The following is a 14,348-nucleotide window of genomic DNA, read 5'->3' on the forward strand; positions in this document are numbered from 1 at the left end:
AAAAAAAAAAAAAAAAAAAAAAAGCAAACCCTTCTGATTCCAACTCCTCCAAAAATACCCCATGCTTGAATACCGCTCATAAATGCTTCTGGTGCATTCCCAGCTGCAGGGTGGGTTGGGAGCTGGGGGGGTCAGAGGGGATAGGGTGGAATGGGATGGATGAGGTGAGGGATTGTGTGAGCTCCAAGCCCATCCCTTTGCACCCACATCCAGCAATGGGGTGCACACCTGACATTTTGGCACAGAGGTGCAGTGAGAATGGTCGGAGGTGAGAACTGGAGAAAATGGCTTTATACAAGCAAGACAAGGATGGTTGGCTCTGGGGAAGATGCTTCAGCCCAGAGCAGCCCAATGAACTCAGATGTGATGAGCACAATGTGAGCAGCTGGGGGAGCTTCCTATGAGCCCCCCTAGGGATGCAGGTCCCTCTCACTGCACTCTCCCATTTTCCCCATGGCCATATCCTACAGGGGCAACTGGTGCCATCCAGGTGCTCCTGTCCATGGCTTTGTCCTCAAAGCTGAACTGCAGGACAAGGGGTTCTGGGATGGGCACCCTTCTCCAGTGTGCTCCTGGGGAAGGGACTTCCTTGGTTGTCACTACTGCTCAGTGTTCCCCAATGAGCCAGGCTGCAGGTCCTCTGCCCACCACAAATTTGGGGCCATGGTGGGACTTCTGGCACCTTGTGATTGACATATCCCGAGCACCACTTGTGCCTGCTGGAACCTGCATGCAAAAATAGCTCCTCCAATCTCAGCTGAAAGATTTACGGGGTCAGGGCTCCAGCCATGCTGAATGCTGCCTTGTGTCCCTCCAACATGTATTTACAGCTGACACCTGTGTCCCAACCTTTGCCTGGGAGACGTGGCTGGGAGGTCCCCACTGCTGCAGCCCACTGCCCTGGGTGGTGGAGCTGGGCTGTGCTTGTGTCTGGTACCTGGTGCTGGGTCAGGCAGTGCAGATTGTCAGGGGACAGCTGGCAGGGCTGAGATTCCTGTGGGAGGCACAAATCTGCCCTGGAGCTGGGCCATGGGACAGCGTCCCGAGGGCATAGTGGCCCCTCTGCACCTCGACACCCCATGATGCTGCAGGACACCATAGTGCTGCAGGGAATGGAGACCCAAAACAGTTCCATGGTCAGCCCGATGGACACAGCTGAGAACTGCAGAGCTGTGACATGCTGTGTAGTTCAGCCTCTGGGCTGCTTGCTGGTGCTGGCCCTGCAGCACGGGTACTTGGGGTGCACAGACAGAGGTATCCCCACTGCATCTCACCATATCCCTCGTGTCCCCAAGCTCTGCTGAGTGACGGGAAGGGGTGGCAGCAGGTGGGGAAGGGGCCACGCTGGGGCAGCCAGGATGACTATTTCAGGGCCTGAGCTTAGCCCAGGCAGCCAGAGGGGCTCCAGCTGCATTCCCGGCTGCTGCCCCACTAGGGGGTCGATGCATAGGGGGTGCCCCACCTGCACCCTCTCCCACTGCCCTGCCTAGGGATATTTTCGGCTGCCTGCAGGAATGGGGCCAGGAGCACAGAGCCTCAGGGGCAGGTGCTACACTGGAGCTCAGCCGGCCCCCAAATCCCCCTGCAACAAAATCCCCCCCCGCCTGGGCAGCACCTGTGAGGCTGCCAATGGGGGTCTGGGCTGGCGGGTGCTGCTTTGGACGTGCCTCAAATAGTTTCCATGCTGTATAAGCACTCGTGCCGCTTTCCCCCCGCAAGGAGGGCTGGCAGCCCCATGCCGCCCACAGTGGGGTCTGCAGCACCCCTCTCCCCCTAAAGCCCTGCTCCTTGGAGGCACCCAAAGTTGAGGGTCCCTGCACTCCCCCATGGACACGTGCTCCAAGCAAGCAGAAAAACCACTTTTATTGATGAAAGCGTCTTTCCGAAGAGCCATCCGCATCCCACCACCCCGGAGCTTCAGGGGAGGTGGTTTCCTTCCATGTGTAATATGGGATGCTCCAAGTATCAAAATAGTGAGAAAAGCCTCAGCGAGTGCAAAGGGGAGGGAGGGAGGTCCCAAGAGCCAGGAGGGGTGGGGAGCTGTGGGCTCCGGGCCCCTAGGCAGGCACTGGGCTTTGGGGGTTAGTGGGGGCGATGTGAGCAAGGGGATAAATGAACTTGGAAAGCTGCAGGCTCAATACTACAGAAATTTAAAAGTTATAAAAAATACTGAAGATCTCAGAAAACAATGCAGGCACTTGGGTAGGAGAAGGAAGGCAGAGCTGGCTGGGAGGCAACAAGATGGGAACAGCAGCTCCTGGGGAGAAGCCATGGCACCAGCCCCCAAGCGGAGGCACTGAGGAGGGTGCACGGTGCCTCCCGGGAGGCTGCTGCTGAGGAGTGCAGGGACATTCAGCCAGCAGTAAGGCATATAGAGGTGAAAGGAGGCTCTGTGCGAGGCACAAGGGAAGGTGCAGAGATGATCCCCAAACAAGGGCAAGGCACAGGCCTCACCCGCTCCCACCTGGAGGAGGGAGAAAGAAAGAAGCAAGAGAGAGGACAAGAAGGCACGAGGAAAGTCCTGAAAGGTGTGAAGGGCCAGGCCCCAGGCAGCAGGGAGCCTCAGGCCACAGGGGCACCTTGAGCTGCCCCAGGACAGGCTCCCAGCCCGGTGTGCTGCGTGGAGAGGTGGGCTGGGTGGCGAAGCAGCAGTGCAGGTGCGGCACCTGCACGGTGTCTGGGTTAGTCCTGGTGCACCGGTGCGGGCAGGGCACTGGTCTCGCCGAGGCAGCCCAGCGTTGTTGGAGGTGGGGTGTCTTAAATAGGAGCCGGCGGCAGCAGTCTGTGCAGTGAGTGGCGGGAGGGCTCTGCCTGGGTGCAGCGCAGAGGCGCGGGGCTCAGTTCTGCTCCTCGTCCCGCAGCTCAGTGGGCAGGAACTTGTACTGCTGCTGCCGGATCATGGCCAGCTTCTTACGCGCTTCCTCCAGTTCCCGCTCCTTGCGCAGCATCTCCTCCTGGGCGGCGATGATCTGCAGAGAGAGCAGTGAGATGCCTTGGCTACCCGTGGCAGGGATGGGAGCACATCTTGCTCTTTATCCTCTCATCGCAGCCACAATTACGGCTAAGCACCCCCTGTGGTCACAACATGGTCCTTACGAGATACAGCCCACAGCATCCTGCAGGCAGGTCCCAAATCCAGCACATAAAGCTGGGACTTGTGCCATGCCACATAGGGCTATGCCTGTCCCTTGAACAGCATTCTACCCTTCATACACCCTGTGGCCACAGGGATGGTGCAGGTATTACACCAAAAGCATCAGCACATGTTCGCTGGCTGTGTTACTGCTGAACAGTAGGAAGAGTATCAAGCCCTGCTGTGTGGGACGGGAGCAACTTCCCAGCCTGCAGTGCTGTTCAATGACCCATATTGGCGGATGATACATATGGCCTTGAGGGCAGCCAGAGCCTCCCTGCCCTATGGAAGCAGCCCCACTCCTCACCTGTGCAATTCCCCCCACCATCTTCTCCTTCACCACCACTGTCTCATCATGGTCCTGGAAGGCGGCTGCCTTCTGTGCAGCCTTCACCAGATTGTCTGATGCTCTCTTCACAGCGTTGCCAGCAGCCTGGAGTGGGGAAAAAAAGGGGAGTATTACACTCAGCCTAGGTGGGGGAACCCCTGTGCCGGATGGGCTGGTGTGCAGAAGAGGCAGCTGGGAGAAGGGGACACGCCAGCAGAGCTTCCTGCTCATGGCTCGCTGCCACCATGACTGCTCATGACCATTTCAGGCACTGCTGTTCCTGATTGAGTCCAATGAGCTCCCTTGCTCTGCTCCCATATGAACAGCGGGGCAGGGACTGTCCCATCCCAGACTTTGGCCCAAGATGACACCTCCAAGGTCCCATTGGGATCCCTCCTGCAGCACGTGGGCATTCACCTCTGCCTTGCAGCCACAGAGATGGCCACATCAAAACATGTCCCCAAACTTTAATGCCAGGGATCTGTTGCATACATTTCAGGCATTCCTAAGCCTGGCCATCAGCCGTGAATGCCCTAGGCTCTGCAACGCCAGCCTGGTGGACAGGAGCCCAGGATTACATGTGCAAGCAGCTGACGTCTAAGCTATGTGGAGCCAGCGTCCCAGTGAACCACCAACAGCAGTGCCACAGTCCCATCCCATGATCCCAGATGCCTCCCTGCTCCCACCCACCCCTCAAGCACACAGGGGAATGTTCAGGAACCTGGAGGAGTCAGCTGGGGCTCTAGGGACTCACCTGGAGCCTCTTCATAGCCTCTGAGTCATGATCAGCCTTCACCTTGCAGGCCACCAGTAGCTGTGCTGTGGAAGCAGCCACCTGCTTGGCTGACGAGATCAGCTTCTCCTCACTGGCGTGGCCCTGCACTGCCGCGTTGGCAGCTTCACACAGGTTGTTGGTGGCAGCAGCCACCATGCGTGCCTGCAGCGAGAGAGGGTGTCAGAGGAGTGCAGGAGAGGGTCCCAAGGAAGACACGGCGCATAGGATGGAGACAGTTGGCTTCCATGCCACACCCCAGAGGGTGAGAGAGGGAGTAAGCAGCGGGGCTGCTTCTTTTAGAGTGCAGAAGCACAAGGACAGAGAGCATCTTGCCCAACACAAGGAGATGTTCCCTGCCCCTATGTGTCCTTGATACTCACAGCTGAAATGAGTCCCTGTGACCACTGTCCATCATCCACTGCATTGGCCGGGATGACTCCCACCTGTTAAACACAGGAGGTGAATGAGGCACAGGAGCTGTCGGCAGCCCTTGTAGAAGAGGGCCAACCACAGGCCCAAATCCACCTTCCCCTCCTGGGAAAGCTCTGCATCTTGATGACTTCAACTCTCTTCCCTCCCTTAGGAAGAGAAAGCCTTACCTTTCCTTGGGCCACCAATTCTCGCTGGGCTGCTGAGGCCGCTTTCACCAAGGCACTTGTGGCTGCAGCAATCGATTTGGCAGCTTCCAGGATCTGCTCCTCAAAGTCCAGGCTCTCATCCGCTTGCTGTAGGCAAAAAATGGGCACATTAATCCTATACAGTAGGGCAGGGATGGTGGCAGGGAGATGGGGAGGTGAGGTGGGGCTCAGCACTCCACGCTACCTTGGGCTTGGCCCTTGGTTTCAGCTGCTCCAACTTCTTGGCTGCAGCCTCGATGGCAGCTGCCGCACCCAGCAATTCATTCTCAGCAATGACCGTGGGATCTTCTGGGTCAACCCACTCTGTCCCTACAGAGATAGGAACCAAGAGAAGTTAAACCCATGCACAGCTTGATTTCTCATTGACCCTTCCTCCTCCCATCAGCTGCTGAACCCCAGGTGCCAGCCCAGAGGTGGATGTGGCCATGGCACTCACCCTTCATGGCCTCAGCTGCCTGGATGAGCTCGGTGACAGAGCTGGCCACCCGCTTGGAGTACCCAGCCAGCTGCTGCTTCAGCTCATGGGTTGGCTTCTGCAGAATCTGTGAGAGAGCAGGAGTGAGCATGTTAGAGAAACTGAAGCAGGGGTTGGTTCCTACACGGCAGTTCCCTGTCCCCAGAATTTGCCTGCTTGGAAAAAGTGCTTACTGGGGCTCAGACACCCTCATTTCAGGCTACTGTGAATGCTATCACAAGGCAAGGAGGGTCCCATGGGTGAATTTGAGATGTTCCCCCAGAGAAGGAGGGGGGAGCCCCCACCCTGCACGTGCATATCGGTCATTGTTTGCCATCCTGTCTGCAGCAACGCAGGTCTCCTCCTGCACAGGGACATGATGCTCTTCTAGGACATCGCACAACACTGAGGTTCTCAGCTCGACCCCTTCTACCAGTCAGTGGCTGTCCTCTTGGATCTCCTCCCCAACCCAAAGCACTCCAAGCTCCAGAACCCTTCCCTCCCTTGCTGTCCCCCCCTTGGAAACTCATCTGCAAACACAAGCTGGGCAGGGGAGGACGTGGAGCAAGGTCCTAGCCCTGCAGGACACACCTCCCCTTTCTAGGAGCCACCCTGAAGAGGGTGCTCTGGGGGACCGGCATGCACACACCACGGCACACCCGAGGCCACACGTCAGCTCGAGCAGGAGTGAGTACAGGCACGGACCACAGGGTCCTGCTCCAAACCACACAGACACAGCTTCACCCCAGCGCTGGGCTGGGCAGGCAGACACGCTGCCAGCAAGGCTCATGCGGAGGTTAGACACTGGCAAGCACACCAAGTGTCGCCTTACTCACCGGCTGCACAGGAGGATGGAGAGGAGAGAGAAGAAGGCAGTGAATGCCCCAGCAGAGACACATGGGCAATGGGATATGCGCAGAAAGGGTGAAGGAGGTGAGATAGAGAAGTGGGAAGGAAGATTCAGAGGCTTCCTGAAAGCTGCCATCACCACTTCGTATTTCAGCCCCAGCACATTTTCCGCAGGGCTGGAGGGACCACCCATGCCCAGAGCAGCACCTTACTTCTCCCTGCTCTTAACTGCCTGACTGCAGTTTTCAGCCTGAATTTCTCTGCTTTCGGTGGCAGAGACCTATTGTTAGAAAATACCACATCCCTGAGGAGGTTCAAATTCCTTCCCCTCCCTGGTGAAATATGCTGCTTGCTTACTCTTCTGCTAGGAGCCACGTTTTCCATCCCAAGCTAAATAACTCTCTTTCTTGAACTACAACCACTCCTGTTCACACTCTGTGAGGCGTTGGCTCCCAAAGGGACCAACCCAGCATACATACATACAAGTCTTGCTGTATCCTGTTGGTATCAGGCAGTATCCTGTCCATAACCTCCCCTTCCACACCCTTTTGTATGGGAAGGGGCAAGCACTGCACTCTGCCCCGTGAGCACCTCTGCATGCCTTCTGTTCACTGCTTTCCAGGAACCTGCTGCCTTCTCACCGACGTGACCCTGCACACACAGACTGGCACGCTGCTGAGGCTGGGAGTGCTTTTGACTTTACTCCGGACTTGCGTGGGGCAATCCCAGGAAAGTCACAGGAGCTCCTGAGCTGACAGCATACAGCAATGGCCAGTTTGCACTCACAAGCACGTCTGGACAAAATGCCATAGTGTTAAGTCTGTTGTCTGCTCTTCTGATATGTTTAAAATTGCTAAATGGTCTCTTTCTAGAGGACATAGCCTTCCCAAGATGTACCTCTGGTAAGAATTTCACTGAATGTACTGCATGTGTGATATTCAGGAGACATCACAAGGCAGCTGGAAGGTTACACCCAAAATGCAGTGGAATAGCATGCTTCTGCGAGTAGACTGACCTTGGACACTGCCACAGTATGTCAATGCCCAATCATCTGTGAACAAGAGGTCAGCCAGAGAATTTCATCTAACACGTCAGTCTTGGCTGTGATGTCTTATGTGTGGCTACAGCATCTTCCAGAAAGACATCCGATCTAGAGCATGCAAAACTCACTGCTCCTCTTGGAACTGTATCCTGGTTGTTACCTCCTTCAAGCACAACCAACCATTCCTTGATTTCCCCTATCTCTCTTCAATTTCTAGCCATTGGCTTCTGCCTGCCTCCTTTTTGTTCTGCCAGTGCTGGCAATTCTCTTCCCCAAGGAGTTTGGCTTTCCTTGAGCTCCACCACTTCACATCTGGTGAACTTGAACAACATGATTATCAGTCCCTTTTAACTAACCCAGTGAAACCATGCTGCGTAACTGACCCACACTTGCTCTTTTTCCTTGCTCCTGGTTCAGGGCTATCAGCATCTCCAAAGGCATGCGCCCTGCACATCCCTGCAGCAGGGTCAAGTCTGTCACTATGTAATCTTGCCAAGAATGCAAACCACTGGAAGCACCTCACTGAATCCTTGCTTTCCATCTCTTGGTTAACCCAGATTTTATTTGCTTCAAGTAAGCTACATTGATTTTGTAAGACAGCTAATTAAAGCAACTGAGAGGACTGTAGCAGCAGAAGTACCTGAGAGGACTATGCTGGAGGAAGATAGGATGAATAGGGCACAGCTGGCCTTTGCAGCCAACACCTCTGCCGCCACAGATATTGCCTGTCTCACACTCCTCTGTGAGCTTAACAAGTTCTGTTTGCACACTGACTGAAGTTTCTCCCTCCCACCACTTTTAATGGAAGCTGCTTCAGGATTCTGTTCCTGTGTTGTCAAATTTCCAGCCTCCATCTGTTTATGGCCAGTTAATCTCCATCTGTTGTTAGCCAAATACTTTTCTGGAAAGACTGTTTACGGCTCTGATAGCTTCTGTAACTAACTACAGGCAGCACTCCTACCCCTCCTCACCTTTCATTTGCCTGTCTAACCTAGGTACAGGGACAAGGAATGAGACAGGAATCCAGCACCAGCTCCTCAAGGATCATTTTGACACTGACTGTCTAGCTCAGGTCAAAGCAATTACAGCAGCACTAGCTCAGAGCACTGCAGCAACAAATAGCTGCAGTCTCAAGGTAGGGACAGGTCTCTCTTTTATGCAGGACCTGAAAAACAGGCATTGCTACCTGTTGTGCCAGTGGCCACTGCACACCATCTTTTGCCCTGCACTCACCTTGGGCACTTCGAGTGCAGGCAGTAAGGATAAACTTGCTAAAATACCTCAGTGAGGATAACTGCAGAGCTCAGGAGTAGCTGGGGATGGGGGGAGCACCCTGGTGACCAAGGGCAGCCTCAGCAAACCACGGGGTTGGGGACACTCACCACCAGCACATGCTCCAGCAGTTCCAGGTACCCATCAGCACACTCCTTGCCGAAGCGCAGTGCCCGGTGCCGCACATCTGCGCTCACTTCTGGGTGGTAGGCAGCCTCCTGCAACCCAGAGATAGCATTTTCATCCAGACATGAGCACTGGAGCTCATGCCAGGGTCCCCCCAGCCCTGTGCCAGCCCCACGTCTGCCGCCCACCCGTGCAGCACCTTGCAGGCACGCAGCATGTCAGCAATGGCACGGCGGCTCAGGTTGGCAGTAGCGATGACATCCTCCTGCCGACATGAGTTACCAGCAGCCACAGCTTTGGCCGTGGCCATCGTGATGCCTTTTGTCATTCGGATGAAATCCTCTGGGGTCGAGACCTGGGCAGGAGGCACTGGGGAGGAGAAGACCTGTGAGGAGAAAGGCAGGAGTGAGGCATGGGGCAGTGGGTGGGCAGGGTGTCAGCTGTGACACCACAGCGATGCTCACCGCCAGTTCTTGGCGGATATGCTCTATTGTGGCTTCCAGTGCTCGTGTCCCCTTTGTGGCCTCATCCTCAACAGCCTTTACTGTCTTCAGCAAGGAAGTGACGTTGGTGACCATCACCTGTGGAAGAGAGAACAGAGCCAGGTAAAGCCCTGCAAAAGCTCTAGGGTGCTGCAAGCACCGTCTCTCCCTCGTGGTTTGGTGCAAAAATGTCCCTTCCCCAAACTCCACTTACACCACTTCATTTCACTTCAACTCCACTCTCACCAATTCATGTGTGCTGTGCCCCACCCTTCACATGCCTCTCTGAGCCCTTGTCTCAGTTGCCTCATAATTCTCCCAAAGATATGCACAGAAGTCCCCCAGCTCTTTCTCCAGCCCTCCTACCCCAACTCTTCTTCCCCATTGCAGACCTTGGCGGAGTTCTTCAGCTGATAGACAGCAGGATCATCCCCAGCTTTGCCAGCAGCTGCTTTGGTGGCACCGATCAGGTCCCCAAGTGCTTTGGCCACATCCTTCACAGCATTGATCAGAACCACCTGGGAAAAGCAAGGCCAGAGTCAGAGCTTGGTCACACTCAAGCTGGAGTGGTGCATTCCAGTGATAAAAAATATGGGCACTGTAGGATACACCATATACATGGAGTTTAGCTCAGCTAGAGTGGCCAACAAGGGTCAAAGCCCAGTCAACCCTCTTCAGGACATGCAGAGTCCAGCCCAGACCATACACCCTCAGCTCCTTTCCCTTCCTGCAAGGTATGAGCACCCTCCATTCACTCCAGATGTTCCATCCTACCTGAGTCTCTGGGTCTTCAGATCCCAGGCTGGCAGCACCCAGCTTCACCACCTCGGCCAGGCGGGTGATGGTGGACACAGAAGACTGGGCAGCCTGGGCTAGCTTCTCCTGGCTGGCCGTGGCATTCTGCACCAGCACCTTGGTGTCCTCTACCAATGCCTTGGCTGTCTTCAAAATGCCCTCCCTGGGGAGAAGAAGAGTGTCAGAGAGAAGGTAGTGCTGCAGAGGTGGGCTTGCACAAGGTGCTGAAGAATGACACGCAGGTGTCTGTCCCTCTGCATGTGCACGTGCTCCTTGCTTCCTGCCTTCCATCTGTACATGCTGGGTGTGAAAACAGAGCCAGCATGAATTTGCAGATCTTCCTGGAGCTGGCCCACAGCTTACAAAGATGTGAGATAGTAGGACAGAGCCTGACCCCTTCACCTCCAGCTGAGCAAAGTGTCTTATCCCCCGGCCCTGATACCTGTGGTCAGCAAAGGTTTCAGAGTTCTCCCGATTGAGAGTTCCTGCTGTGGCAAACATGATGGTGGTGTCGAGGTCAGCAATGATGCCAGAGACAGCACTGGCTGCAGTGATACAGGCTTGAGTCCCACGGTTCCCAGCCTGCAGGGCTGCCAGCACATGGGACACCTGTGGGGTACAAGTAGGTTGACTGGAGAGGCAGGCACATGCAGCCCCCCACCATGAACCTCTTTAAATCAAGGAGGGGAATCAGGAATTATATGTACAGCATCCTTTCTTAGCATCCAGTAATTTTTATCTCATATCTCTCACTTTTAGGATTGCAAGTACCACTGGACTCTGCTACTCTCCAAACAAGTGAGGCATGCAGCTTATTACACATTACAGCTCATTCCTTCTCTAAGTGCTAAATCCAAATCCTTCACTCTGCCAAGCACTCTCAAGACAGTAATTTTCCTGGTGGAAAGTAAGCTTGGAAAGGAAGAATCTGCAGGGGGCCCTGAGCATGCTGATATGTGCCAGACAGTACAAACCAGTGTTTGTTTTGCTTTTGTAATCTTGCTTACAAGGACTGCAGCTCTACTTTTTTTAACCCATATTTGCATCTGTTATTAACTGATGTGCTTTCAAATGGACAAGGCTTTCCACCATGCCAGTAGAAGGTGCAGAGGAGATCAATCACCAATGTGAGTTGCAAGCTCGTTAGAGATGCAGCAAATGCTACACACATCTCTATAAGGGCAGGTTTACAGAGCCCTGAGCTGCCATGAGGGTGTGATCAATACTCCTTGGCAGCTCAGCACTTCAGTAGTGAGCACACAGCTATTGCACACTCCAATCACAGCACAAGTTGGTACGCTGTCAGGAGGGAACTGGGGTGGCTCCTCCACCCGTTGTGCCAGGGCAAGAATGGCCAAGAGCAGACAGAGTCCAGGATGACCACCGGAGAAACCAAACTGGTGGCCATAGGACATGGGGTTCAAGCCAGCACTCCTCCCACCACCTGAATCCCCCCTCCTATTACATGCTCTGAAACCCTCAGGGCTACTCACCTTCTCGGAGACCTTGCGTGCACTCTCTATCAGCTCCTTCTTGGTGTAGGCATCGCTGGGGCTACATTGCAGGGCTCCAGCCTTGGTCACCAGGGCAGCACAGCCATGGCCCAGCTCCTGTACTCGGCGCTTGATGTGGGAGCCAATCTGCAGGCAAACATGTGCATGAGAGAGCCTGAAGGGCATTAGCCTTACACCCAATACACCCAATGGGAAATGCCAATCATCCAATGCAGTTCCTCCCCAGGCCAAACATCTTACCTCCTCATTTTCAGCAGTGAGTGCAGCTGGCTTGGCCTGTTGTGCCAGCTGCCCGTAGTCATTAGTAAGCTGGTTGGCCAGTATGCCCAACTCATCTGGGTTGGTGGTGGATTTGGTGACCTGCCAATGGAAGAAGGGCAGAACTCAGATGAGCCCTGTAGTAGGACAGGCAAGCAGCAGAGTGCCTGGGTGAGACCACAGCATTACTGTCTGCTTCCTGTCTCAAGCAGGGTGAATAGGAGAGCAGAGACCAGGCCCTGTACGCACCATCTCCTGCACAGTCACTGCAATAGCCTTGGCTGTCTTCACCATTGTGGTCTGGTAGTCCACAAATGTCCCCTCTGGCTCGCCCATTGGTCCCTCATCCAGCTGCAAGAAAATATATCAGGAGAGTTTGGCTCCAGCCCCAGCCCAGAGGCCCTCCTTGACTACAGCAGGGCAGGAGATTTGTGCTTCCCACAAGAGCTCCAGATGCTCCTCCCTTAGACCATCCCCCAGAGCTCCCTCAGGGGAAGATCTGAACAACCTCCAGCATCTCTCTCTGCCTCCTTGGCTGCCTAAGTGCAGTACCCTGTTTACCACTGCTCAAGCAGGACTCAGTGGCAGCATCCCAAGGAAGACAAGAAATAACAAAGTGTCACACAGAGTTTGACTCTGACTCCTCCTCTCCCACAGCCTTCTCTGTGTTCCCTTCACCTGGTTGATGGCTTGGGTGATGGAGTCCACCATGCCCCCAACAACGCCTGCAGCGCTGGCTGCCTCGTTGAGCGTGGTGGTCAGGTCCTCCACTGCCTCCTTCATCATCTGCACGGCCTCCTCCAGAGCCTCCTGTGTGTGGGCAGCTTGCTGCAAGGACAAGACAGAGTGAGAGAATACAGTTACTCCACTCCAATGCAGACACCACGTGCTTGTCCTGAGTTTTGGTGTCAGGCATGCACACATAACACATGACACATATTCAAAGCTCACAGTGTCAACGTGTCCACCTCCTGCTTACCTTGGGGTTCCCACCAGCCTCCTTGGCTGTGTACAGCATCTGCAGGGCAGACTCAGCCAGAGTTTTGGTCTGGTCCAGGAGGTTCATCTGCTGCTGGTGGTTGGGTGTTTTGGAGGCAGCGCCAATAGCTGCCAAAATTAGAGGCTCGAAGTATTGTGCCATCTGGGACACCTAGGGAAAAGCAGAGTCAGTGCTGGCAGGTCCTAGCATCCGCTAGCCTGAGCCTCTCCTCATGGTGCAAACTGCTTGACACACATTTGGTCTATCACCAGCTCCCCATCCCTGCCCTTCCATTACCTTGTGTCCCAGCTGTGAGGCTTCAGCCCGTGCTGCGCTGGCCACAGGCTCTATCAGGTTGTTGATCTCCTGCACAGCCGTGATCATCTGGTTATGCAAAGCCTGTTGTGAAGAGAGTACTTTGCATGAAGCTGCAGCAGAGCTGGCCTCACCAAGCTCTGGTGAGAAGGAGTTAGCCTATCTGAGGTAAGCAGGACACCAAGGTGCTGGCTGGACTGCTAAATCAGATCTGGGTGTAGGGGTGGCCTGACCAGACAGCCCTGCACCGTCCCAATGAACCAGACAGGCAGCAGGGACACACAGCTTGAAGCTAGGCTGTTTTGCCAAGCACTGGGCTAGGTGGATTTAGGACTCCTGCTAAAGATACAAGAAGGGCTGCAGAAGCCCTTTATGAAGGCAGTGGGATCCGAAGGTAAGATCCTGGCCCTGGGAGCATGTTCCCCACTTACCTCCTGGGAGATTCCTTCTCGGGGGGCCAGCTGCTGGCTGATGGCTGCAAGGGAGGCCTGGTCCACCTCCCGCATGCATCTGTTCAGGACCTCAATGGCCTCGTCGCACTCCCGCTGTCCAGGAGCTTTGTCCCTGCATGACAGACATATCAGTACCGTGCAAGGCTTGCCATCACTTTACCATAAACCTCCCCTGGTGATGGAGAGGGGCAGAACCCCTTTCACCAAGCAACTTGGTGTTTGAGCCAGGCACTGCAGCTGCACATGCCCCCTCAACACTTTTTAGTGCAGCATCAGGGACAAGAGGAACAACACCTTCCTTGCTTCCCCACGGCAACAGCCAAGAAGAACAAAAGCAAGATGTGCCAAAATATTCCCAGCATGCTTGGAAGTGCACCCAATACTGGTCAGTGCAAAGGGGCCCTGGCCACACACACCGAATTGGCTGAGATGGTCCAGTCCACTCTCACCTCATGTTTGTGATCAGTTTCTTGATGGAGTCTGAGACAGTCCGAGAGTGGCCAGCCAGCACCGACCACTGTGGTGGGTCCTTGGGGTTGACAGCCAGGGAGCGGGCAGTCTGAATGAGGCCAGCAGAGCTCTCCAGCATCGTCTTGGCAGATACAACAATGGGCTCCATGGCTCTGCGTCCCTGTGCAGGAAGGCGGTGGCCTTGTGAAACAGATGGACTGGCATGCGTGGGCAGCAGCTGCCACCACAGCCAGGCCACCCCTCCCAGCCCCAATAACACCCCACCTCAGGGCTGATCTGGGCAGGAACGGTGGCAAACTCCGGGTTGGAGGCAAAGGCTGTCAGGTTGTCCACAGCCTCTATGAGAGGAGCTGTGGCTGCGCGGCACCGCTCCCGGTTCTCCTCATTGAAGGCACCATCCAGGGCCTGGTGTGCAGGAGAGAGCAAGCAGTTATCTAACCCTGAGCATATCCCTAAAACCCATGT

The 14,348-nt window shown here is 55.1% G+C and overlaps 1 protein-coding gene across 4 annotated transcripts in view; it reads right to left on the minus strand.

Moving 5' to 3' along the window:
- Positions 1-1,838: 1,838 nt before the first annotated feature.
- Positions 1,839-14,348, minus strand: part of TLN1 (talin 1) — a 31,681-nt gene continuing 19,171 nt past the window's right edge. For all 4 annotated transcript variants that reach the window (XM_031609888.2, XM_031609886.2, XM_031609887.2 and 1 more), the window contains exons 36-57: positions 14,148-14,288; positions 13,862-14,043; positions 13,392-13,524; positions 12,943-13,044; positions 12,646-12,816; positions 12,345-12,494; positions 11,916-12,017; positions 11,649-11,768; positions 11,388-11,534; positions 10,337-10,503; positions 9,874-10,057; positions 9,492-9,617; positions 9,082-9,198; positions 8,817-9,002; positions 8,602-8,709; positions 5,311-5,416; positions 5,059-5,183; positions 4,836-4,961; positions 4,617-4,679; positions 4,216-4,398; positions 3,441-3,566; positions 1,839-2,969 (exon numbers count right to left, since the gene is read on the minus strand). In XM_031609888.2, coding sequence (XP_031465748.1) covers positions 2,838-2,969; positions 3,441-3,566; positions 4,216-4,398; positions 4,617-4,679; positions 4,836-4,961; positions 5,059-5,183; positions 5,311-5,416; positions 8,602-8,709; positions 8,817-9,002; positions 9,082-9,198; positions 9,492-9,617; positions 9,874-10,057; positions 10,337-10,503; positions 11,388-11,534; positions 11,649-11,768; positions 11,916-12,017; positions 12,345-12,494; positions 12,646-12,816; positions 12,943-13,044; positions 13,392-13,524; positions 13,862-14,043; positions 14,148-14,288 — 2,997 coding nt within the window. In that variant the 3' untranslated portion in view covers positions 1,839-2,837. The remainder of the gene's footprint in view (positions 2,970-3,440; positions 3,567-4,215; positions 4,399-4,616; positions 4,680-4,835; positions 4,962-5,058; positions 5,184-5,310; positions 5,417-8,601; positions 8,710-8,816; positions 9,003-9,081; positions 9,199-9,491; positions 9,618-9,873; positions 10,058-10,336; positions 10,504-11,387; positions 11,535-11,648; positions 11,769-11,915; positions 12,018-12,344; positions 12,495-12,645; positions 12,817-12,942; positions 13,045-13,391; positions 13,525-13,861; positions 14,044-14,147; positions 14,289-14,348) is intronic.

Source organism: Phasianus colchicus, chromosome Z, assembly GCF_987193195.1.
Source record: "Phasianus colchicus chromosome Z, bPhaCol1.hap1.1, whole genome shotgun sequence".
Classification (NCBI taxonomy): domain Eukaryota; kingdom Metazoa; phylum Chordata; class Aves; order Galliformes; family Phasianidae; genus Phasianus; species Phasianus colchicus.